At 45.1% G+C, this 25,957-nt stretch overlaps 1 protein-coding gene across 2 annotated transcripts in view; it reads right to left on the bottom strand.

Moving 5' to 3' along the window:
* Positions 1-2,696: 2,696 nt before the first annotated feature.
* Alg12 (Alg12 alpha-1,6-mannosyltransferase) overlaps positions 2,697-25,957 on the bottom strand; it is an 84,041-nt gene continuing 60,780 nt past the window's right edge. The window contains exons 10-11 of one of the 2 annotated variants that reach the window (XM_070539236.1): positions 6,614-6,904; positions 2,697-4,134 (exon numbers count right to left, since the gene is read on the bottom strand). In XM_070539236.1, the coding sequence (XP_070395337.1) occupies positions 6,622-6,904 (283 nt within the window). In that variant the 3' untranslated portion in view covers positions 2,697-4,134; positions 6,614-6,621. Of the gene's footprint in view, positions 6,905-25,957 lie in introns of both variants that reach the window. The other variant, XM_065434549.2, reaches the window with a different exon arrangement.

Below are 25,957 nucleotides of genomic sequence, written 5' to 3'. Positions count from 1 at the left end.
GTTTGTTTCGTACACAAGTACATAAACCGCGCTTATCTTTCACCTTTATTCCTAGAATCCCCCGTGCGCATGTCCAATCGATTAAACAACCATCGCTCTTTCAAACGCATCTACGGCCACACGCAAGCATTCAACTCATCGACAATGCCTAGAGCAATAACATTATGGAATGATCTTCCCAACGAAATCCTTTCAGTAACCGATCACGCATCGTTCTGCAACCAAGTGTATCAACTTTATACATCTTAAATACTGTAACTATGTTTCGTTGTGATTACGTGGGGGTGTATTGTCGCCATTTTTCTTTTTTTTTAGCGTACCAGTTGTTGTCGTGCGCTTATTGCCTGCCCATTGAACAGGCTGTCTCCCCCTTGTTTATCTTACATTCTTGCGTTATCGCGCCTTTGCAAACAATAACCTTTTTGTAACTATAGTGTACTTGTGTCATGTTACCCTTTCTTTTATTTATTTGTACTATGTAACCATTGTATTGTTTGATCTGCGTTGCTTCTGTTAAACTTGTGTTTGATTCAATCGCCCCCCTTACTCAATGTTCCTGACGAAACCTGTAAGGAAACCTGAATAACAAACAACAACATTGAAGCTTGAACTAGTTGACATTGAGATTCTAATGCTGAGTGAAAAACATGGAACTTCACTTTGTTTGCTTACATGTGTACATGTTACATGTATACACACACACTGCCAGGAATGCTCTTATGGTGCATAGGGGAAAGTGGTCACTATCACAATTAGAGGTTAGAGGTGGTTGGTGGTAGTGGAAAACGTTTATTAAAACTTGAGCCTTATATGCAACCTACGAATGGGTTGGTTCTAGATCTCGTAGTGTGGCTGTGAGCTTGTGAACCTCAGAGACTCTCAAAGCCCAGCCCACCAGCTACTTTTGCAGCCAGGTCGGAGCTGGACACTGCAATCTACCACCTCTCTAGGTCTGTTAATTGCCAATTGGATATGGTGGTTGGAACTTGGAGCAAATGTGGAGGATATAATGGAAGTCTCCTCTGGGGGCACTGCATAGGGTGCATTCCGGTGAATATGGGCCTGTGTGTATTAGAGCTAAGTGAGCTGGGGATGTGCAGGATTAGAGCTGCCTCCAGGTCACTTGTTCTAGAGGAGCACATGTCTAACATGCACAAGGCAGTGAAAGCGCATTCAGAAATTCGAATGTGAGCCACTTTTTCAAACCACAGACAAAAGGAAGACACATAAAGACAACGCGGGCGGCACCTCCAACTGGTTTACGGCCGCCCGTGTTGCCTTTGTGTGTGTTAACTTGTGGCAAAAAACATATGTCTTTCAGCAAGCACCAACTAGGCCAACATGCAGTTCTAATGCACAAGAGTAGAGAAGTCACACAGCTCTTTGTTTAAGCCAGAATTACGTCATTGGATGAAAAGTTTGTAAACACACTGTCCAGGGCTGTCTCCAATAAGGAATGCCCCTTCATGGACAAAGATAATCCAGGCTCCAGTGGCGGCTTGAACAATATAATTTCATATTCTGCCCATATTGTCATGCTTTTTTACGGCCTTTTCAGTTTATTTACGCTGTGGCATGTGTGTGTGTGTGCATGTGTTATGTAGCTAGATATATATATTGACCCTATTCGCAGAGTGGTTTGCTCTAGAGAAACGAGATGGCGCTTCTGGCACCGTGCCGTCCATTGCTTTAGCAAAAGCATATGAACATGAAACCATTACTTTGTCTGCCCTACTACTGTGCAATCAGCTAACGGAAATGCAACTGGGTGTTCATTAGCGCACTGTGCTCCATTCATGCTGCAAAATGTGGAACGGTAGAGGGAAGGTGTATGCAGTGGTTTGTTGCAAAAATAGTGACTGCAATATTACAAAATGGAATGAATACGTGATTAAGTCCATGGACAGCTGCTACATAAGGAATGCCTGTGTTGCCAGCCACCATTCGTGATGCATGGCTTTCCTTGCGGATAAAAAAATTCACACTTCTGCCAGTGTTGTATAGTAAACCTTTAAAGAAAGGACTTCAACCACAGAACATCGGCAAGAATGAGTGTCGCTTGTTATGCAGTGACAGAGGGAGTGGCACCGCTTCCTGGCATAGTACGTTTCTTGCACTCTTATCTACATGCATCCAACCCAACGCATGTAAAGTTACGGCCACCATATCGCCCACGTATCAAGAAAAAACGAATGGGCTCACTGTTAAATCAGTGCACTGAAGCCTGGGTGACAGCGACTTACACAGACTACACACGAATGTTCAAAGCAGAACGTTTCATGACAGTCTGCACGGTAAGCAAGTGACTAGCGATATGACATGCTTGCTACTAAGCTGTTACAAAGTACGGATCATCTATGTCTCTACGTTTCAAGCCTTTGTGCACAGCAAAGAAAAATCTTTTGGAGTTGAGCACACCCACGAGCGATTATGCAGAAAATAAACAATCAAATAGTGACTGCACTGATTAGCTTTATGGAGTTCAACAAAACAGACTGGTGGGCTAGTTCGTATTGCATGTTAATAGTTTTTAGTGCAAAGAAATGCACAACACGAGAGAAGGCACACAGGACACAATGCTGTGTCCTGTGTGCCATTAGCTATTAACTACTAATTTTACTATTACTATTAGCTTTACGGAATCAACTGGAAACATGACAAGCTGCTGCTTCAAAGTGATTGCCAAATAAAGAATGAAGAGCAAGGCCACTGATGCTGATTTAATTCAAAAGCAGAAAGTCGGGACAGCTTGGAATACATTTCTAACCTCCCTTTTAGTACAAGCACCATATATGCTGCTTGCGCTGTTTACACAAGGTGTAATGAGCACTGAAAGTGCTTACCTGTACATGTCCTCTGAAGCTGAGGCCAAAGCTTTATGTCGCCCACCCTATCACCATCTACAATATCCGCAGTAACAGAGATTGCTGAGCTGCACCAGGGTGTCATGCAAATCCATTGTAAACAGGTGCAACGAAGGCAGCCGAGGCAAGCAATGGACGTGCCACCACGTGATCAAACATGGCGGTGCCCATGAGAGCTCCATGAAAACAGTCAATACACATATGCATATGAGCAAATAAAGTGAAGTTGTTAGTCAGCGGCTGTGTGTGTCTTACGTGCTCCTTGCATTCATGTTTTTTTGCACTACTCTACCATTCTTAATACCATCATGGCTGTGTTCCCAGTCTTAATAATATAGCAAGTGTGCTAAAGCCTGTGCATTTATACAGATTCCTTGTGTAGAGATTCGGCACAATGTGGTGTCATCTAATTTGTTGTGCCACATGCACAATACCTTCTTCAATGTAAAGGCTCACGCATTATACCGCAGCCTTTACTGGCAGCTCCCTGAGCAAATGCAACTTAGCCAGTGCATTTTTAGAAATAAAATGATGCTTTCCCAATCTTCGCTGCTGCATGTGGCAATGGCCACTTCCACCAGTTCAAGTCAGTCATGTATTGCATCATCAGTTGTCCTCACAAATGTGTAAACATGTACAAATTTGACGACAGTTTCAATCACAGCATCACGAACTATCAGCACTAAGATACACTGATTCACTTCATCTGTTGTTTGTAGTCGTGAGCTTTTGTACCATCCTTGTTTTGATTATCTGCATAATTTCTCAACAAATAAATTCTCCACTTGTATAAAGCAGACTTTAAATGTAAATTCTCTCGCCAAATAATAAATTACATCCTACTGTGCAAACAATAAAAGAAAGGCATCTTGAAGTTAGATTCTAAAGTTACCCCTTTTAGTACTGTACACTGTTTCTCGTGGGAAAGTATTGTATCAAGCGCATGTGTTGAAGATAGCATACACACTCAGCTAATCTACAATGAAGTTTATGTTCACTTACAGTGTAATGGTGGGTTAACTCCATATTTCAAGAAGAAATGTTTTCTTCAAAAACAGAAAATAACAGTGACATGTTTACAAGGGTTGCACACAAGGCTATTTTCACCAAAGATATTAAAATGTTTAGCCAGTTCAATATGTACAGCAATGAAAGATGGTAAAGATGCATGTGGGTTTCCAAGGGAGCGGCAAAGATAGCTGTATGCAGTGGTCCTCTACACTCGGTCATTACAAGGACAGCAAGGTACCAGCTTGGGTCATGTTCCATACTGAAAACAGTGCAAAAGACATGAGTGACAATGACATGGGTAACATGACAACACAGTTTCTCAGTCGTCTGTGCCTTTTGCGCTGTTTCAGTAGTGATTACTGGGGCAACTGAGATTTTTCACATACAAGCACTCCACATCATTACACACAAATGAATGGCCAGCAGTGCTGATTTGTACTCTCATACAAATTTTAATTTAGGGTGGTGAGCATTGTTTGTGAAACAACTTGCACAAAATGATAGCATCTCTTTGTTCTTGGAATTGTGAATGCTGTAAATATGCCATTTTTCATAAACGAGCATTCCGTCACCTCAGCTAAATACTTATTTAGTTCAACTTGCAGCTCACGAAACACTGAAAGGTGAGCATGGGGAAATGCTGTGAACAGCCACGCCATCTGCTAGCGCAACAATTCAGGTTTTGCAACACTATCATCAACAATGTTGCTAATAACAGTGCCTGTGGCAGTGGACAATGGCTTCACTGCCCTGTAGAACATCACCTCCTCCTTGCAGAAACCATGAAGGCAAGCAATATTCAGGTTTAATGGCAAACCACCTCTCAAGCTTGGTGATAAGTCAAGCTGTGAGACATTCTAAGCATATTCAACTGCTTTTCCTGTTGCCTTGTTTGGCCAAGAATATGGGAAAAAGAAAGCCAACGTACGCAGACGGGAAATAGTAAATGACGTAAGTTTCACCATAATCTGTCATAATGATTGTCCTTAGAACATCACTTGCCTGAAAGCCTTTTGCAGTTGTGAAATGGAATCCACTGGGCTAGCGCAGTAAAGTGTGCACTAATAGAGATCAATATATGAGTGGCATTCTTTGGTGCAAAATTGAAGCTCAGTTTTCTCTGCTCTCACCATGCACAAATAAAAGAGTAGGCAAAACATGCAACAAACATTTCCCTGCACATGTGTAGCCTGAATAAAGCATAGAGAATGCATGATTCACGATTGTAATCCCTAGCTGCTTACTATAGCTTTGTGTCTGGGGTCCCTTTCAAACCTTGGGACAATAAAGTGTGATTCTGATACTTTGAGGTTCTTGTCACTCCCTCCTCAGCCTGCAGATGGCAAAGGCTGGTGTGTTACTAGCATGCACTTGATATTGGCATCTGGAGCACAAACATCACAAGCCACATGCTGCAGCACACAAGGCTGGGCTGAGACCTACACAAATGTAATGTGAGCACTGCACATTAAAAGAATAAGTGCTACCCTGTGTTTCAAATAATCTGAGCGATAAGAGTGAGAGCTGGCCTAGTTGGTTCTGGTCGAGACCATAGGTTGAAACAAACAAACTATCAGTTGTAAGTGTAACATTCGTATTCTCTTTGCTCATCCTTGTTACAACAAAGTTTAGCTGACCTGGCTAAGTCGCTACCTTAGCAACATGTGCTGCAGATGGTGAAAAGGAAACTTGACAGAGGGCACAGCAATGCCATAGCCAATGCTGTGCTGCAGTTCTTCCAATATTCTTTGTCCCTTTTCTGTAAACACAATTGTTCAAGGTATTCTTTTCACCAAGAAATACCAAGCAGCCCAACTGAGCACAAAGCTGAAGTTGCAAGATGTGCAGTGAGTGATGCTTTGAGTTGTCAGTTGAAGATTGTGCAGCTGTGTGCACTACTGTGTGTCAAGTGTCCACTTTGTGTTGCTCTTGACTGATGGCAAGAAATCCATCTCTCAAAAATAATCTATAATTTCTTATGCTGCACAACACTTTGCATTGCATACACTGACATCTGACAAGCATGCAAGGACTAGTACATTCTGTTCTTCACTGTGTAAGTACGTCATTCGCAACAAGCACCATATAGCAGACCCTTTTTGATTGTTTCAAAGAAATTATCAGATTACTCTGAATCTTCACATCACTACATATGCACAAGTTAACTGTAAAGCATGTCTAGACAATGATGTACAGCAACATATCTTTGGTCAGCTCACTAAGCCCCTGACTTCGTGGGCTACTCACTTACTCTTTAACACGATGCAGGTTTCTTCATTTGTTTTACAAACTGCTGGCATACAAACTGCAGTTACAAACTGCAGTTCAGGTTTATATGCATAAGAATTATGAAACATGGAGCACAGCACTCAAAATAAATATTTCACATAAATTTACTCAATGCATTCCATCTAAAACACTGCAATGTAAAGCTTCGAGAGATAATAATTTCATACGATAACAATTTTACCTTGTGTCTTAGACAGACAAAAAAAAAAAGACCAAAGCTGCAGCACAAAACGCATTAGTGAAAATAATGTGCCTGAAATAAGAAGCTCAATGCATATCCATTGTCCATTCTATTTGCCCTGCTCTTAACACCATCTTCCACATTTATAGACTTGTAAGCCTTGCACTGAGCGAACCAAAAGGGCCGGCACAAACCTAGACATTACACAACTATCAGAAGAGAGGTCAAACAAAACACTGGCAACGAGGCACCAGGAAACAGGCAAGACCTGTGTTGTCACACTTGTGCTGATCGCTTGTGCTGGAGATCGAGGATGACCTGCGTGGGCGACACTTTGCGCCTGAGGATGAGCACTCGGGGTCGAGTCCGCACGTGCACAAGAGGCAAGGTGGCGTAGTTGAGACGCACATGGCTGTAACCTTCCACTGTGGCCAGGAGCTCGTGGGTGTCTCGGTAAGGCACCACTGAGCTACTGTGCATGGACTTTCCCTCCAGGATGAGGTGAGTGAAGCTTTGCATCTCCAGGCCACCAGGAACAAGGTTTTCAGTCTTGTTGTACCTTGATGCACACAGCAATATGAACAAGGTAAAGTTAGCTAAACACACAGGGACGCATTCTCTGCCATCTGTTCCATTTGGCTTTGCTTTCTGCAACACTCACCACTGCCTGCAACAGCCCAGCACTAGGCTGTAGTAGTAGTACTATTCTGTGTGAGCAAAATTAACTTAAATGGGCACTGAAGAGCAAGAGTGAAGACGCTTCGACTGATAAATATTCTTTCATGCCCACCTGACAGAGTAAGCAGAACCAATAATCATTCAATCCCTCTCAAAGTTTATTCATCACCACTTTTCAAGGTTCCATTTGCATTTATTATTTTATGGAAAGAGGTTGAAAGGAACAAGCTTTCGCTTTCAGAATCTTACACCTAAAGTGCAGTGTCAATGTGGTATCACAAATTTTAAAAAAGTTTGTTGTTTGGCTGTATTTCTACATAAAATGTTACCTAACTTAAATTGTGTTTTGAACGCTTTTCAATTCATTGTAATCCTTCTTTACTAAACAACAGCTAGCTCACCTTGAACAGACTATAAAAAATCTATGATGTCATTGACAACTTTAAGGTGGCATCACCCTCCTGACTTCTATGTTTGCATCTTTTTGGCTTACCAACACTCAGCTCATGGTAAGACAGATGTTTTCCGTATTCCATTATTTTAATTTACCAATTCAGATTGACCTAATACATGAATTTTACTGCAGTATCACTGCAAGGCTGTCTCATGGTAACCACTGAATATTGAGAAACTGCTACACACTAAGCTAAATTAATATGAAATGCGATGTTCAAATGCTTAGCTGGCTCTACCACAGATCTATCTGTACATTTACTGGGCTGACCTTAAAGCCGAAGACTTCAGGCCGGCTAACCACGTCTGCAGTGACCTCTGGATGGATACCATGACAGTGACAAAACATGCTCTAAAGTTTCTGCACCATTTTCAAGTGAATCATTATCAACAGCAAGTTTGCACCTCATAATTTCGTGCCGATAGGCAGCCTGGTCTGGCATAAAATTGTAGAGTACATAGTGCATTTTAAATTAAGGTTAAGTATCTCCTTTCTGATTGAGTTCTTTACTTTTTGATACATTCCCACAACTGGCTTGCTTTTCATCATGCCTATTCCGTACACTGCCTCTGTGCCTCTACTTTTACATTTAAACTTTTCTCTGCCACTGCATGCGATTTTTGTTGATACTTAATTTCCTGGTTAATTTTTTCATTTTAAAATAGTCAATTTTGAACAGGAAAGCAACATTCTTTCTCCATAGGAACAGTAGGACCTCAACATAGCAGCTCCTGATAGAGTAAATTTCTAGTCATAATGAGTGGGCCCGGCAGCAGCGCACCGAATGCCATGCTGAACCCGTCCTGCCTTCTTGCACAGGTTCTTGCTGTCTGCCTGTCAATGCAAGCTTCATCGCGTTCACCTGCACCGGGTGAATGGCATGCCAACTACAGCAGTGATCTGATCTGGCCTCTATCTCATCCTGGTGACCACTGCCATATCATCGAGATCTTCATATGCTCTCCAACACTCGTGACCTTCCCCGTGGACCATGTGACTGCATGGACGGCTATAAACGGCTTCGCATCATCGACGGTGGCCAGTGGGCCCGGCAGCAGCGCACCGAATGCCATGCTGAACCCGTCCTGCCTTCTTGCGCAGGTTAGTTCCTACTTGCCAACTAAATCCTATAGAAGTGACAACCGGTCTCTTTTGCTGCTGCCCTGCCCACTGTCCACCGGAAGGCGGAAACTTGAATTAGTGGAGACTTTATCTGAATGCTTTCCTGTGTTTTGCTTATTGATACGTGCGGTAGACGTTGAGCTTAATCCTGGTCCAACCACCCGCTCCGAATCGCTTCTCGACATGGAAAGCTTGCCAGATGATCCCAAACAGCAAATGCGAATCATGTTCCAGTTTCTAAAGGAAATTCATGTGCGCTCATTGCAATCAAGTAAAACTCACGCAGAGCTCGCCGCTGATATTAAAGCAATAAAAAATGGACAAAAAAGCATTGAAGCCAAACTTGCGGCATTTCAGAATCGCTTGGACACTTTGGAACAACAGGCTAAACAGGCTCAAGACCTGTCACAAAAAATGCCTTGCCTTACTGAAGAAGTCCAAGATTTATCCTCGCACAAATACCATTTCAGTCACGATTTGACGAAATGGAAGACCAGTCACGTCGCCACAACCTAATTTTCTATGGCCTTCTCGATTCCAAAGAATCTTGCAATGACATTGAAAAAAAGTTCACATATGCAATTATTTCAGTACTTCCCTCATTTCCTGCCGATTGCATCCAGCGTGCTCACTGGTTAGGTTCAATCACTCCTGCCAAACCGTGTCCCATTATTGCTAAGTTTTGCAACTTTAAAACTAAAGAAAAGGTGTTATCACTGCGTGAGCAATTCAAAACAAATAACATATCCATCAGTCAGGACTTTTCACCCGGAACCCGCGTAGCTAGAAAGAAACTAAAGGAATTTGCTCGTAGCCAACCACAATTGTCCTCGTCTCAGCTGCGTTACAACAAAATGTTTTTAAACAAAACATGCTTCATGTATAATCTTGCCTCCGATAAGGTAGAAGAAATCGAGCTACATGGAAGGCCTGCTGTTGCTGCACCTAACCCCGGCACTTCAAGCTAGGAAAGCGCGAGGGGTGATGGGCACTCAAGCTGTTCTCATGTAACTGTCCTTTTTACTAATGCAAGAAGCGTACTAAACAAATATAACTCCTTATCATCCGCAATAGACACACTTTCTGCTCATATCATTGCACTGACCGAGACCTGGCTGCATGATAACGTTCAAGATGCGGAAATCTTCCAAGATACATACCGTTTCTGTATTTATCGTTGTGACAGAGATGCGCACCGTGGTGGCGGTGTGCTCGTCGCTGTCTCTAAAGATTTTTTATCATCGTGCATTGATGTCAACACTAACCTAGAAATCATCTGGGTGTCTTTAATAATTGACCATCAAAATATTGACGCAAGATGATTTCAAATTACGCGCCAGCCACCTCCTGCGTCCGTGCAGCTGCTTACTGCTACCTGCGAAAGATAGCGGCAGTGAAGCGGGCAACACGGGCCCGCAAAGCACGCGCAATCGGAGCAACGTGCCATCAGCGCGGGACACGAGGGAAGAAGAAGAGGTGCGGGTCTCTTGCGAAAAGACTGTGGACGTTCTAGCGAGGCTCTCGTTTAGCTCTTTGTCGGGCACAAGTTCACCCAAGATAGATTGATTAAAGCAACGTCACTCAACTGTGCGTTACAAATCTGGTGGAGGTGCGGCGTATGATTTCAAGCCCTTCTCAAGCCAGAGAAAGGAGCCCGGACTCACGGCGACTTGGACCCATCGAGTTGACTCCTGTTCACCAACGCAGCAGTCGTCGCCTACGTGGTGAGCCCCCCGAGTTTTCCCCTTTGCCGGTTTCTATCGGAGCGTCAGCATCTGCTAGCGGAAACGCTACCGATATGACGACTCAAACCACGCCAACTCACATCGTGGTCAACTCGCCAATGACGCCAGAGCCTTTCCACGGCGACTCATTTGAAGACGGAGAGGACTGGCTGGAACGCTTTGAGCGCGTCGCTGAGTTCAATGGATGGAACGGAGAGCGCAAGATACGAAATGTTTACTTCGCATTAGAGGACAGCGCTCGAACGTGGTTTGAAAACCACGAAGCGACGTTTCTGTCGTGGGATGCTTTCCGACGGGAGTTGCTGGCAACTTACCCGAGTACCGACCGCAGGGAGAGGGCCGAAGCTGCCCTGCAAGCAAGAAACCAGCGTAATAACGAAAGCGTGGCCATGTATGTAGAAGACATGTCCCGCCTATTCCGCCGAGCCGATCCGAACATGAGCGAGGACAAGAAACTACGTCATCTAATGCGCGGCGTAAAACAGGAACTGTTTGCAGGGTTGGTTCGGAGCCCGCCGCGCACCGTCGCTGAGTTTCGTGCAGAGGCGACAACAATGGAAAGCACGTTGCAACAGCGATCAAGGATGTACAACCGGGAGATGAACATCACCTCTGTAGACACAGTTCCAGCCGTCTTTGGAAATAGCGTGGAGATCATACGAGAGCTCGTGCGATCTGTAGTGCGAGAAGAGCTCCAGCGGCTACGGCTTGACCAGAACGCTCCAACGCCCTCTTCCCTGGCAGACCTGGTTCGTGAAGAGGTCAGGCAGGTCGTCCGGGAACCACAGCTCAGTGCGCAGCCCCAAGCGCTACGACTGCGCCAACCGAGCGTCTCATATGCCGATGTGCTGCGGCACAGTCCCGCACGTGCTGACGTCGCCGCCACTTCTTCTATGAATAGCTCGATGCCTCGAACTACGCTGCCGCCACCCGAGAGAAGATTCAGGAAGGCTGATGTATGGCGCACTCCTGACCGAATACCCCTCTGCTACCACTGTGGGGAGGCTGGCCACCTGTACAGAATGTGCCACTATCGCCAGGCAGGGCTTCGTGGCTTTCCGGTGAACGCACCTTGCCCCCGAAATGGTGAGCGTCCATCGGAAATCGAAGAATACCTGTCCACTCGTCAGAGCTCCCCATACGCCTACCAGCAACACCAACCTCGATCAGCAGCGCCGTTTAGGCATCGGTCACCGAGCCCCCGCCCGTCTTCAAGCTCCCCAAGACGCCGTTCACAGAGCCCGCTTCGGGAAAACTAGAGTCAGCGACCTCAGGAGGTAAGGTCGCTGCCGACGCGAAAAGACAAGAACCTCCATCGATGACTCCGAGCGACGACGAGGGACTCAGAAACCAGTGTCACAAGAGCGACGTTAGTTCCGATTTACGTGTGTTTGTTGACGGTTACGAAGTGAACGCGTTAGTGGATACAGGTGCGGATTACTCGGTAATAAGTAGTGAGCTTGCCAGGAAACTGAAGAAAGTGCTGACACCATGGAAAGGGCCACAAGTTCGCACCGCAGGAGGGCACCTCATCGACCCCGCTGGAAAGTGCACGGCTAGAATAGGAATACGAGGCTTCACGTACGTCGCTAGCTTTATCGTCCTTCCCGAGTGCTCAAGAGACTTGATTATTGGCATGGACTTCTTGCAGGATAATGGCGCTGTAATCAACTTGCGGGAATCATGTGTTTCCTTTTCAACAAAGCACGCTATCGCAGCATTCAACACTGAAGAAAAATTCGACGCCCTTTACATTGCCGATGACGACGTGATGCTTCCTCCTAGATCCAGCGTAGCCGTCGCAGTAAGAAGCGACGCGTTCAGTGACTGCGAAGGAATTGCAGACAGCAACACCAGTCTCCTACTCGAAAAAGGGATCTGCGTGGCAAGAGGGCTTGTTCAGCTGCGTGGTGGATGTGCCAACGTTTTCCTCACAAATTTTGGAAATGAGGTGCAACATGTCGCGAAGGGAACCGTTATTGCCAGCCTTAATAACTTCGTCCAAGTTACAGACCTGAGCATCCCAGAGATTTCAACATCGAAATTCCACGACGCGGATTCTGTTCTTGCAGCCATCGACATTGAACCAGGTCTATCGCCCAGACAGAAGGAGCAAATAGAAGCCCTCGTAAGGGAGTTCGCCGAATGTTTTTCAATGTCATCCAAAGTCCGGCGGACATCTATTGCCAAACATCGGATAATTGTCGACGAAGCAGTAAGGCCTATTTGCCAGCATCCCTACCGAGTGTCACCAAAAGAGAGAGAAGCTATAGGAAGTCAAGTTAAGGAAATGCTGGAAGATGATGTAATTCAGCCGTCGGCAAGTCCGTGGGCGTCGCCTGTGGTACTCGTAAAGAAAAAGGACCAGACCTTGCGCTTCTGCATTGATTATCGTAAGCTGAACGCCGTCACAAAGCGGGATGTGTACCCACTTCCAAGAATCGATGACACTCTAGATCGACTACGAGATGCCAAATTCTTTTCCTCCCTGGACCTCAAAAGCGGCTACTGGCAGATAGAAGTGGACGAACGAGATCGTGAAAAGACGGCATTTGTGACGCCAGATGGACTATATGAGTTCAAAGTGCTTCCATTCGGCCTTTGTTCCGCACCTGCCACGTTTCAGCGGATGATGGACACTGTGCTCACCGGTCTGAAATGGCAAACCTGTCTCGTTTATCTTGATGATGTCGTGGTTTTTTCGACCACCTTCGAGCAGCATGTAGAACGACTGCGGGCTGTGATGAAAGCGATTAGATCAGCAGGTCTGACGATAAAACCGCAGAAATGTCATTTCGGCTTTCGCGAGCTTTTTTTCCTCGGCCATGTCGTCAGTTCAGAAGGCATTCGCCCGGACCCTGAGAAGACTGCGGCCGTGGAGAAATTTCCAAAACCAACCGACAAAAAGGCTGTTAGGCGATTCTTAGGACTTTGCGCCTACTACAGACGCTTCGTCAAAAATTTTTCAAGGATCGCCGAACCACTAACGCGGCTAACAAAGGAAGACGCGCCTTTCGTCTGGTTGAATGAGCAGGAGAATGCTTTCAATGAGCTCCGAAAGCGTCTTCAGAACCACCCAGTTCTTGCTCATTTCGACGAGGAAGCCGAAACTGATATTCACACAGACACAAGCAATTTAGGACTCGGTGCTGTTCTCATTCAGTGGCAAAACGGAGAAGAACGAGTCATTGCGTATGCTAGTCGAACACTTTCGAAGGCTGAAGTGAACTACTCAGCCACAGAAAAAGAATGCCTCGCGGTGATATGGGCCATCAGCAAGTTTAGACCATACTTATATGGCCGACCCTTCCGAGCTGTCAGCGACCATCATTCATTGTGCTGGCTTGCGAATCTCAAAGACCCATCTGGACGGCTAGCAAGATGGAGTCTACGGCTGCAGGAATACGATATAACGGTTGTATACAAGTCCGGTCACAAGCACAGTGATGCTGATTGCTTGTCACGTGCACCGATTGAATACAAGGAATCTACGCTTGGGGAAAATGAACATGATTGCCCGTTCCTAGGAGCTGTGACAACATCGCAAATGGCTCAGCATCAGCGATCCGACGCGGATTTACGCCTGCTCATTGACTACCTAGAAGGACACCCTGTTGACATTCCACGACCTTTTGTCCGCAGCTTGTCGTCGTTCGTCCTGCGAAACAACGTCCTGTACAAAAGAAATTTTGAACATAGTGCAGAGACTTTTCTGCTCGTCGTACCTTCAAAGTTACGACTCGAGATATTGGAAGCATGCCACGACGACCCATCAGCAGGACATTTAGGAGTGAGCAGAACATTCGCACGCATCCGCATGAAGTATTACTGGCCCAAGTTATTGAACTCTGTGCAACACTACGTAAGAACCTGCCGGGACTGCCAAAGACGTAAAATACCACCATTCAAGCCAGCAGGCCTCCTACAACCGATACAGCCACCGGAAACTCCATTCGCACAAGTGGGAATGGACTTACTTGGCCCCTTTCCCACATCGTCATCGGGAAAGCGTTGGATCGTAGTTGCAACTGACTACCTAACTCGATATGCCGAGACAGGGTCTCTTGTCAAGGGAACGGCCAGTGAAGTCGCTGATTTTTTCGTCACTAACGTAGTACTACGGCATGGCGCTCCTAAAGTTCTCATCACGGACCGAGGAACCATTTTTACTGCCCATTTGACACAGTCCATCATGAAATTGACGCACACGAGTCACCGAAAAACCACCCCATATCACCCGCAGACAAATGGACTGACCGAACGACTGAACCGAACACTGACTGATATGTTGTCCATGTACGTGGACATGGAACACCGAACATGGGACAGGATACTACCGTATGCCACGTTTGCGTACAATACCGCTGTGCAAGAGACGACTCAAATGACACCTTTCCAACTCGTTTTTGGCCGGACCGTCAGCACAACCCTAGATGCAATGCTACCAGTAGATGAGACCTTCGAAAATGACAATGACGTCAGCGACTTCACACAACGAGCTGAAGAAGCACGGCAGCTGGCGCGACACCGCATTCAGCAGCAGCAACAAACTGACGCGGACCGATACAACTTGCGACGAAGAGACGTCCAGTATGCACCTGGAGACAAAGTATGGGTGTGGACTCCCGTACGGATGCGCGGCCTATCAGAGAAGCTTCTTCGTCGTTATTTTGGCCCGTATAGGATAATTCGCCGAATCAGTCCATTGAACTACGAAGTCGCTCCAGAAGGTCAAGTAACCTCATCACGACGGCGGCATCGAACAGAAATCGTCCATGTCGTCCGAATGAAACCGTACTACGACAGGCAATAACTGCTTCCGCCTACAAACTTTGCGAATTCCTGAAAGTCTGGAAACCACCGCCTTCTGTATGCGCATCGGGACGATGCACTCTTGGAAGGGGGACAATGACGCAAGATGATTTCAAATTACGCGCCAGCCGCCTCCTGCGTCCGTGCAGCTGCTTACTGCTACCTGCGAAAGATAGCGGCAGTGAAGCGGGCAACACGGGCCCGCAAAGCACGCGCAATCGGAGCAACGTGCCATCAGCGCGGGACACGAGGGAAGAAGAAGAGGTGCGGGTCTCTTGCGAAAAGACTGTGGACGTTCTAGCGAGGCTCTCGTTTAGCTCTTTGTCGGGCACAAGTTCACCCAAGATAGATTGATTAAAGCAACGTCACTCAACTGTGCGTTACAATATAGTCATTGGCATTTGTTACTGTCCTACCACATACACTGATTCTTTTGTCCCGGAACTTCATGACAGTATTAGTGATATTTTCTCACGTTTTTCTTTATCTCCCATATTTCTATTCGGTGACTTTAACTTTCCTAACATCATGTGGAACACAGAACCAGCTAATGAAGAGCTGACCAAACAGGTAGCAGAACTGAAAAAGAAAGCACAGCCGAGCCCTGCCAGCGTAGCAGTAGCCAGACCAGTAGGTCAAAGCAACGAACCAAGTGAGGGAGATAACTCCCCCGCCCCGAAAAAAAGAGCAGTAAGCCCCGAAACTGACTCGGTTTTCTCAGTCCTCAGCGAGCTGAAAGAGGTAATCAAAGAAATTAGAGAGACGACGGAAAGGACTAACTTTAAAGTGGATAAACTATGGAAATGGAGGTTAACGGCCGAACAGCGATTCAAGAAACTCGAAACGAAATGCGACGACGACGAATTCTTGCCGTCAGAATCAGAAAGCGTAAAATCACTCTCTGGAACGTCAGGGGGCGCTCCAAAGAGATCGATCGCGGGTAACAGCAAAATTAACCCATTCAATAATCATGGATAGCGCCCACAGTTTTAGTGTGTGGCAGTGGAATTGTTGCGGATTCCACAACAAAAAGCCATCGCTGCGCCAATTAATTAGATCGATGGGGGTCAAACCAAAAGTAATTATGCTGCAGGAAACTTTAGCGGATGAAGTAAAGCTAACCGGGTACAAATCGGTATGTAGAGAAAAAGATTCCGGGAGGGGATTGGCCACCCTTGTTGACAAAAAGCTACCATTTATGGAACCCGATATCCATCTCGGATTGAGTAAAATCGAGTATATCCTAGTAGAAGTCATACTCAAAAGGCAGAAGGGCAGGGCACAGAGTATCTTCTGCCTGAACATTTATAGCAGTCCCACCTACAAGAAACAAAGCTTTAGGGCACTTTTCAACAAGGCACTCGCAGTCGCAAAGAGCTCCCCGCTCATCATCGGAGGGGACATTAATGCCCCCTACCAAGCGTGGGTATACGCTTGGAATATAAAGGAAGGTGAGGGGTTATGGAACCTTGCCACAGACCTGGGACTGTGCCTGATCACCGATCCGTCTTTCCCCACCCGCTGTGGCACGTCCACGTGCAGGGACTCTTCGCCCGACCTAACTTTTGTCAACAACTCGAAACAAGCTAGTTGGGAAAACTTGGGCACCGATCTAGGCAGCGACCAATATATCATACAAATAGGTATAGGTATGCCGAAACAAGAGACTAGAATCTTTCGGTGCACGGACTGGTACCTTTTTAGTAAAGTTAGAGCGAAGAGACTAGAATCGGAACCGATAGAAGCGGGCAGACAGTCCTTTCAGAACTGGATCAACCAGCTCGAAGAGGACCTCAGGGAGGCCACTAAAGAAATTAAGACCGAAGAAAACATAGAGAGCATAGACAGTAGGCTCGCGCATCTGATCGAGGCCAAACAATCCATATTGCAAAGATGGAAAATGCAAAGACTGAACCGAAAGCTCAGGAAAAAGATAGCGTTGCTAAACAGACAGATCGAGGAGCATTCGAGAACGCTCGTGAAACAGCAGTGGGACGAAGTTTGCCACTTGGCAGACGGCAGAATCAAACATGGAGGCAGTTGGAACATCCTCAAACATCTATTGAACGAGAGCGACACTAAGTCAAACAAGAGAACAGCAATTACAAAACTGATACATCAAGTCAACCAGTGCACGACTCAGGAGGTAGTCATGAGACAGCTCGCGGACAAATATCTCCCGCTCGAACAACCGGGCGATAGCGACGAACGCGTGGAGTACATGGGAGGACCGTGCGAGGAAATGGACCGTGATTTCACCGAGGGTGAGGTACGGGCAGCCCTCCATGGTCTCTCTAGTAGATCAGCAGCCGGACCCGACGGTATTACCAATAAACTCTTAATGAATCTAGACGATGAGTCGATCACTTTCCTGACGGATCATTTCACCGAGTTGTGGAGAAAGGGAAACTATCCGGAGGAATGGAAGATAGCTAACACCATCCTCATACCATAGATGGATGGATGTTATGAGCATCCCCCTTGGAACGGGGCGGTGGGTTGCGCCACCAAGCTCTTGCTACTATACTGCCTAATATTCTACCTAGGTTAAACAATGAAAAAATACAAAAAAAACACTATGAACTACCACGCCCAAATTTTCTGATCCCCTATTGCGAACTGTGCTTTTGTACGTCTCTGTCTTTTGTCGTTTCCCTACTTTTCTCCCACCAATCCTGGAAGAAAAATACCAAAACTGGGCAAACCACTCCATCTGGATAACCTACGTCCAATCTCGCTTACATCGTGCATAAGTAAAGCTATGGAACATGTTATTCTTAACAGACTCACTAGATACGTCGAGCAAAATGACATACTCCCGTATAACGTGATCGGTTTTCGCCCCGGACTATCGACTCAGGACGCCATGCTCCTGATCAAACACCAGCTCATACACGTTAGCCCGGTGCACGCGAGAGCGGTTCTGGGACTAGACGTGGAAAAAGCTTTTGATCGCATAGAGCACAAGGCCATCCTTGAGGTCCTGTCCGAGCTGGGGTTGGGCGAGAGGCTATACCGTGTAGTCAAAGCGTTTCTGGGCGGTAGGCAAGCGAGCCTCACGCTAGGTGAACTAAAATCGAAGGTGATGAACCTGGGAAACAGGGGCACCCGCAAGGCGCCGTACTTTCGCCCATGCTATTTAATCTAGCAATGACCAGAGTCGCGAGAAAACTGGAGAGTATAGAAGGTATACAATTTGCAATATACGCCGATGACATAACCATATGGAGCGCCAACGGTAACGTAGGCCAAACGGAGACCAGACTGCAGGAGAGCATACACGCCGTGGAAAGCACGCTAGGCGAGATGGGACTCAACTGTTCGGCGGCAAAGTCGGAGCTTTTGGTCCTAAAACATCGACGCAGGGGTCGAAGACCCAGGGGCTAAATCCCCGGGGAGGAACCCAAGATTATGTTACGCTGTCACGACGGATCCGTGATCAGGCAGGTGGAAAAGATGAAAGTTTTAGGCTTCCACATAGCAGCGGGAGGTACCAGCCTGAATGCCACTAACACATTTCAAACAAGATGGACCAAGTCATCAGGTTACTAAGGAGAATCAGCAACAGACACAGAGGCCTGGGTGAGGACAGCGCTCTAAGGCTAGTGCACACCTTCGCTCTATGTCACTTCACCTATGTGGCAGGTCTATTTAAATGGTCGCAGGCCGAGCTGAACAAGCTAAACACTCTGATCAGAAAGTTAGTGAAGGCTACCCTAGGTATACCCATCAGCACCTCGAACGTGAAGCTCATGAACCTAGGTGTGCACAACACGATAGAAGAGATGGCGGAAGCGCAACAGATGGCGCAGCAGGAAAGACTGACGAAAATGCGAGCGGGCAGGCTTATACTCAAAGCGACAGGGACAGACCCAAATAGATCGATGAACCCGAAGGAATCCGAGGTAGAATTGAGCGCGAAACTTAGAGACGCGATCAGAACCACCCCCCTCCCGAGAAATATGCACCCGGAACACAATGTTAGCAGGAGAAAAGCGAGAGCGAGAGCTTTGTTGAAAGAAATTGAACAGCTAGGACAACAGGCGGCCCTTGTAGATGCTGCCTGGGTCAAAGGCAAAGAGGCCTACACCGCCGTGGTGGTCGACAGCCGGGGCGAGGTATGGGACGCCGTCACCATCTTCACTAAGGATTCCACGGTGGCGGAGCAAGCCGCGATTGCTCTAGCCATCAGGAACTGTAAATGGTCTTTAATCTATAGCGATTCCAAAGCAGCAATTAAGAGCTTTGACAAAGGCTATGTAGCTGGGACTGCGGCTAAAATTATCGACAAGGTTGAAACTATCAAAACTGAAATCCGATGGTTTCCTGCACATATGGGACAAGTGGACGAGACTCGGCCCAACCTCAACGAGGTGACGAACGACCTGGCACGAGGACTTGCTTGCCGTGCCGGTCAGAACCGAACCGACACCCACTACCATTCCGGGGAGCATAAAGATCAGTTACTAACTTACAACGACATCACTAAATATTACAACGACATCACTAAACATTACTACTTGGGGCGTAGGCAATTCCCTCTGCCACACGTAAAATTGAAAAGGGCTCAGGCAGTGACGCTACGTTTACTGCAAACCGGGACGTACCCCACTCCGTATTTCATAAATAAAATTCACCCCGAAAGAGAAATTAGGAAAGAATGTAACGTGTGCGATGGCATCATTGACATCAGACACATGCTGGCGGGCTGTCCCGTGACTCTCGCCGACCCCGAAGAAAAATGGCTTTACTGGCACAAGTTGATAACAAGCTCTTCATATCAAGATCAGCTACGGGCTGTCCAGAGGGTCCACGATGACACCATAAGGCTCGGCCTGGCGGTGCCGACGTGGATGCGGCCCGCCTCGGTCTGAAAAGACCGGGCTTCAGGACACTAATAAAGTTTTGTGAATGAATGAATGAATCCTTACAACTAGACCTGACCTTGTTTCTAGTATTCGTTATTTACCAGGTATAAGCGACCACTCATTACTTTCCTTTTCTATTGATGTGCACATTCCAAAAACCAGCAAAATGCGCAAAACGATTCCCGACTATGCTAGAGCTAATTTTGAGGCAATCAACAATGAATTAGCGGATTTCACTAACACACTTCTGACTAACTTTGATGAACGTTCTATTCAACATAACTGGGACATGTTTTCAAGAAAAGTAAACAAATTAATTGAAAAATACATCCCTGTTTGTATTATCACATCTAATCATCAAACACCATGGTATAACTCCTGCATCAAACGGCTTTCTAATCGAAAGAAACGTCTATATCGCTTGGCCAAATTATCATCCTCAAACTCACGCTGGGTGGCCTATAAATCTGCATCTGATACTTACATTGCAGCATTAAAAGAAGCTAAAGATAACTTCATGTCGAATACGTTACCCCAACTTCTGAATTCTAATGTTCGAAAGTTTTGGCGTATGATTAACCCCTGTCTTGATAACTCCATTGCCTTGTAGACACAGCTTGCAACCCCGTCCCGCCTAACCAATGTGCTACTATTCTTAATGACACCTTCTCAAGAAATTTCTCTATAGTTACAAATACTAATCTTCCAGACACTTTTCATTACAGTTACCCATTCGTGCCTCCCATTATTGTTGACACGGCTGGAATTGCGAAACTCATCAATAACTTAGAGCACCATTCCTCCCCTGGTTATGACTCTATTGATTGCAAATTTCTCAAGAATACTTGTGTCTACAGCTCAATCATAATAACAAAATATTTTAGCAGTCACTTGACACATCAACTCTTCCAACCCAATGGAAAATTGGGAAGGCGATTCCAATTGGGCAATAAAAGTTCACCATGTAATTATCGACCCACTTCCATTACTAGCACATGCTGCAAACTCTTAGAACATATTATATACTCGAACCTTGTCGCCTTTCTTGAATCTAACTCCTTTTTCTCACCAGCTCAACATGGCTTCCGGAAATCACTTTCGTGTGAAATGCAGCTCATATTATTTACTCATAAACTGCACCGCATTCTTGATCGTTCTTCGTTAGCTGACTGTATTTACTTAGATTTTTCTAAAGCATTCGACAAGGTCTCCCACATAGTTCTTTTTCATAAACTTAGTCAACTTAATCTTTATTTGTGGCTCAAAGATTTCCTTTCAAATCGTTCCCAATTTGTTGTAGCCAAGAAACTTTCCTCTAACCAATGTCCTGTTCAATCTGGAGTCCCACAAGGATTCGTATTAGGCCCCCTTCTTTTTCTCATTTTCATTACCGACCTTCCCTCTTTAGTTTCTTCTAATATTCATCTTTTCGCTGATGACTGCGTTATTTTCCGTGAAATAGTTACTGATAACGATGCTAACGTTCTCCAGTCAGATTTAAATTCTATATCTAACTGGTGCAATACTTGGCTAATGGAATTAAATATTAACAAGTGTAAAGTGATGCGTATCTCTCGCGCATCCAGTAGTCTTGTCCCATATTACCTAAACAATTCTCCTTCAGCCGCAGTTTCCTTCTATAAGTATTTAGGCGTTCATATCACTTCTAATCTAAGTTGGTCTCTGCATATTGAGAAGATAATTAACAACGCTAACTGCATGTTAGGTTACTTAAGCCGTAAGTTTCCTGCAGCCCCTTCGTATTTAAAGCTCTTATTATATAAAACACTCATTCGATCTAAATTAGAGTACGCCACTCCAGTCTGGGATCCAAGCATTAACAATTTGGTTGCATCACTAGAAATGGTGCAGAATCGCTCTACTCGCTTCATCTGTTCCTGTTATAACCGCACTGCTAGTATAACTTCTATGAAATCTGATATATCTCTTCCATCCCTAGCGTCCCGCCGAAAAAATTTTCGCTTGAACATTTTCCATAGGCTTTACTGTCACCCTACCCTCCGAGACGAATTCATTCTTCAGCCACATTATATATCTAACCGTGTTGACCATCGCTTTAAGGTTGGTATCGAGCCATGTCATACTAAAATCTTTCTTTACTACTTTTCACCTCGAACTTCACAAGATTGGAATCGCCTTTCTTCCGACAATGTTTCTATTAATGATATTACCTGATTTAAACATGCCTTAGCTAACATTGTATAATTAGGATTTACCATACCTTACCATGCTTTGTGATATGTTTATTATGTTCATTATTATTTTGTTATTATTATGTTACTATGCACTGTGTTTATTCTCTACCAACTCCCCTCTGTAATGCTTCGGCCCTGAGGGTAAATAAATAAATAAAATAAACGATGAAGTCAGCCCTATGCATATTCTGAGGATTCCTATACCAAAAAATAATAAATGAAAAACAACATTGTAAACTAATTAAATCCTGGGGTCTTATATGTGTCCAAACCATGGTATGATTGTAAGGCACACTGTAGTGAGGAGCACCGGATTAATTTTGAGCACCTGGGGTTCTTTAACCTGCACACAATGCACGGTACATGGGCGTTTTTGGCCCCATAAAAATGCAGCCATTGTGGCCAGGATTCGATCCCATGTCCTTGGGTTTAGCAGCGCAATGCCAAAGCTGCTATGCCACCACGGCAGGCACAGTTAATTGCAAAACCGGCAAAATGCGTCGCTACAGGAAACACCACAGGCCACGAGTGGCCTACTTGACTGCCACAACACGCTGCCCTCTCGGAGCTATGGCTGGGCTAAAAAATCCACCCTGCATGCGTGAACTCCCGATATACTGTGGTGGATGAAGAGATCTGGTGGATGAGGTTTGCACCAGATGTGTGGCAAATCTTTGCATCGTTTACCATGGCAACCTGCTGTTTCCAGTAAAGATTGTTGATCAACGTCCCAAAACAACACACAAGCTTAAGAGACACTGTAATGGGGCGTCTCCAGATTAATTTTTACCATCTGGGGTTCCTCAATGCACATGCAAAGCATGGTAAACAAGCTGTTTTGAAGTCTGCCCACATCTAACCTTGGCAAGAATGTGGTGGATTTACCAAGTGCCTAGAATAATCTTCCCTATGCAGTAAAGATCCCACTATACACAGTAAGCATTTTGACTAGTCCAGGTTAGCTAAAGCAGGTTACATAATTATGTACCCTAGGAGCCCATTTATTTTGTTCTTATACCTCAGTCATTTCTTAAAACATAATTGCTTTCTGCCTCCTAAACTTCTATGAATGCCAGCCTATGTCTCCCTGTAATTATTCATTTCTCTGCTGCTTTTTTCAACAGCCCTTTAATTCACCTCAAGTTCTGATTGCACCTTACATTTTAACCACATCAATCTATAATCAAAAATAAGCCCTGCAACAATTACACCCTCTCTATGCACCTTGTACTAGTACCTCATAGTTGCTTTGCCCCAGGAGAGGTCTGTGTTTCTGTTGCCTTCCGGATTGTCTACATGTTCATATTTTTCATGTAAATATTTATCTCTCTGATCAGTTTCTAGGTTATTGCACAAATGTAACTGTAGTGCTTTAAATTCCCAGTATTGCGACTACCTGATCACGCACACCATTAAAAACCAAGCAGTCTGATTGATTTACTCAAAACTATTCTATATTCGATTTAATATTCGGCTTTCCTCTGTTTTGTTTTGATTCAATATTTGCTTCGAAATTTACTACTGTTCAGTGTTCACACACCCCTAATAAAAAGGCATTTTGTTAAAAAAGTAAGTGGACCAACACTGCACTTTTACTGCAAGTTTGATGATGCATATTTCGAAAACGGTATCATTCACAGAATTATTTTCAAGTGGATATGTTTTGCAGTCTCGTCTGCTAAAATTTTTTGATTGTACTATCTGCCATAATAAGATAGTTAGTTAGAAACTTAATTAGTGATATTTGTTCATTAGCCGAGTATGCATTTCGATTAGGAATTTTAAAGAATTGCATTAAGTCTTTGCAAAGACAACACACACACACAGAGTTGACTCTTGTTACAACGGACCCTGATGATCAGACAAAAAACGTCTGTTTATGCAAAGTCCGTAATATCCTAAAGGTTCATCGCGATGTCTAGCAACACTTTATTGCAAAGGGTGAGTGACAAACGTCCAAAGTAAAAAAAAAAAGTCGTGGTTTCACCCGAAAGGTGAAGTATCTATTGCGATAGGAAGTTAAGCAAGATATAAGCGTGGCAGCAGCAGTGAGCGAATTCACCTTGGTGCTGTCCCTCACTTCAGCGCGAATTAAACGTCAAAAGCATGGTGCATACGAAGCTACTGGCACTGCACGCACTTTGTGCACATTGCAGATCGCTTTGAGGATGAGGCGCACGGGGGCGCACTTCGTCTTCATCGCAGATTGTTTTCAAGATACGGCAGCCGTGCCGTGAGCAGCAGCCACCAGAGTAGAACCCCCCTTTCTCTCTAAACCCGTCCCCCCACCCCCTGTGGCTCATGCGTGACAGAAGACGGTGCGATTCCATTGACAGAAGGCGCGTGATATTGAGCCGCGATCGTCGGCTGACCCTCACAAGTCAGTTAATTGTCAGCGTGTGTCGACACGGCCAAAGTATGTTTTATACGGCCAATTTCAGAAAAATTGCCGCTAATTTTGTCCACTGTAGCCGATAGTCCATTGTAGCACAGTCCAATAAAAGCGAACTTCGTTGCATTAATAAAATAGGTAGGACAAACTAAGGCTGAAATATGGTCTATTATATCTGAGAGTCTGTTGTACGCAAATCCGTTGTAATGAGTGTAGGCAGCACATACATATATAGGAGAAGGAGGAAATAAAGAGAGAAGGCAAGGATGTTAGCCAGCAATGCGCCTGGTTGGCCACCCTACATACATACATATATAAGAAGCCAACAAGGACACCAAGGACAGCATAGGGGAAATTACTTATACTTAGTAATTGAATTAAGGAAATAATACTTAATGGAAATGAAAATGGATGAAAAAAACTGGCTGCAGGTGGGGCACGAAACCACATTTTTGCATTAGGTGTGCCAATTACTAATTGGTTCTTACCAATTGAGCTACCGCAGTGCTGCTTTCTACTAGAACTAACCTTGGGAGTGCTAGCCAGTGCCACCAATCACAAGCCTTGGTGGTGGATGTGGAACAACCATTCTGCTGCAGGCGTCATGTGTAGGTGAACTTTTTTGGTGAAGGCAACTGTTCAATAAACCCATACATGCTACCTGAAGGCATCAACATTGCTGGATTTGAGACCCTCGCTATGTTATGAACGAGAATAAAGGAAACCGACGGGCCCGATTTTCCTTAGTCGTGTCATAAGAAGGGCTAATTCTAGTACATAAACCTAAATACCCCAGAAAGTGGATGGGAAAATGGTGCCACATTAGCTCAATTGATAAGAGCATTGCACAAATAATGCGAAGACGTTGAGTTCGTGCCCCAGCTTCCTTGTGGTTTCTTCATCCATTTTCCTTGCCGTTAATTTATCATTTCTTTTTTTCAATTATTAAGTACAAGTAATTTTCCCTATGATGTCCTTGTTTGTTTGCTTCTTATGACATGACTAATAAAAATCAGGCCGCTCGGTTTCCTTTCTTGCTGATATATACATATATATTACCATAAAAACGAATGACAATAGGTCAGCCTTATATAGCTTTAATGGCGCATGACCAGTTCCTCTACCACCTCATGTTCTGTCCACTGCTTTAATACCAACACCAGATGACATTAGCCCACCCATTTTACAAGAATCGACTTCGACTTGATGCTTGCCAAAAATATACAGACACACACACACCTGCTTAGATAAAAGGAACAAGAGATCATGGATGTCCGCAGCAAGAAAGAGGGAGAGGAAAGAAAACGAACATAGCATAAACATAC

This window comes from Dermacentor albipictus, chromosome 5 (genome assembly GCF_038994185.2).
Source record: "Dermacentor albipictus isolate Rhodes 1998 colony chromosome 5, USDA_Dalb.pri_finalv2, whole genome shotgun sequence".
NCBI lineage: Eukaryota > Metazoa > Arthropoda > Arachnida > Ixodida > Ixodidae > Dermacentor > Dermacentor albipictus.
The sequence above is the reverse complement of the archived record's forward strand: the minus strand, read 5'-3'. Positions and strand labels throughout refer to the sequence as shown.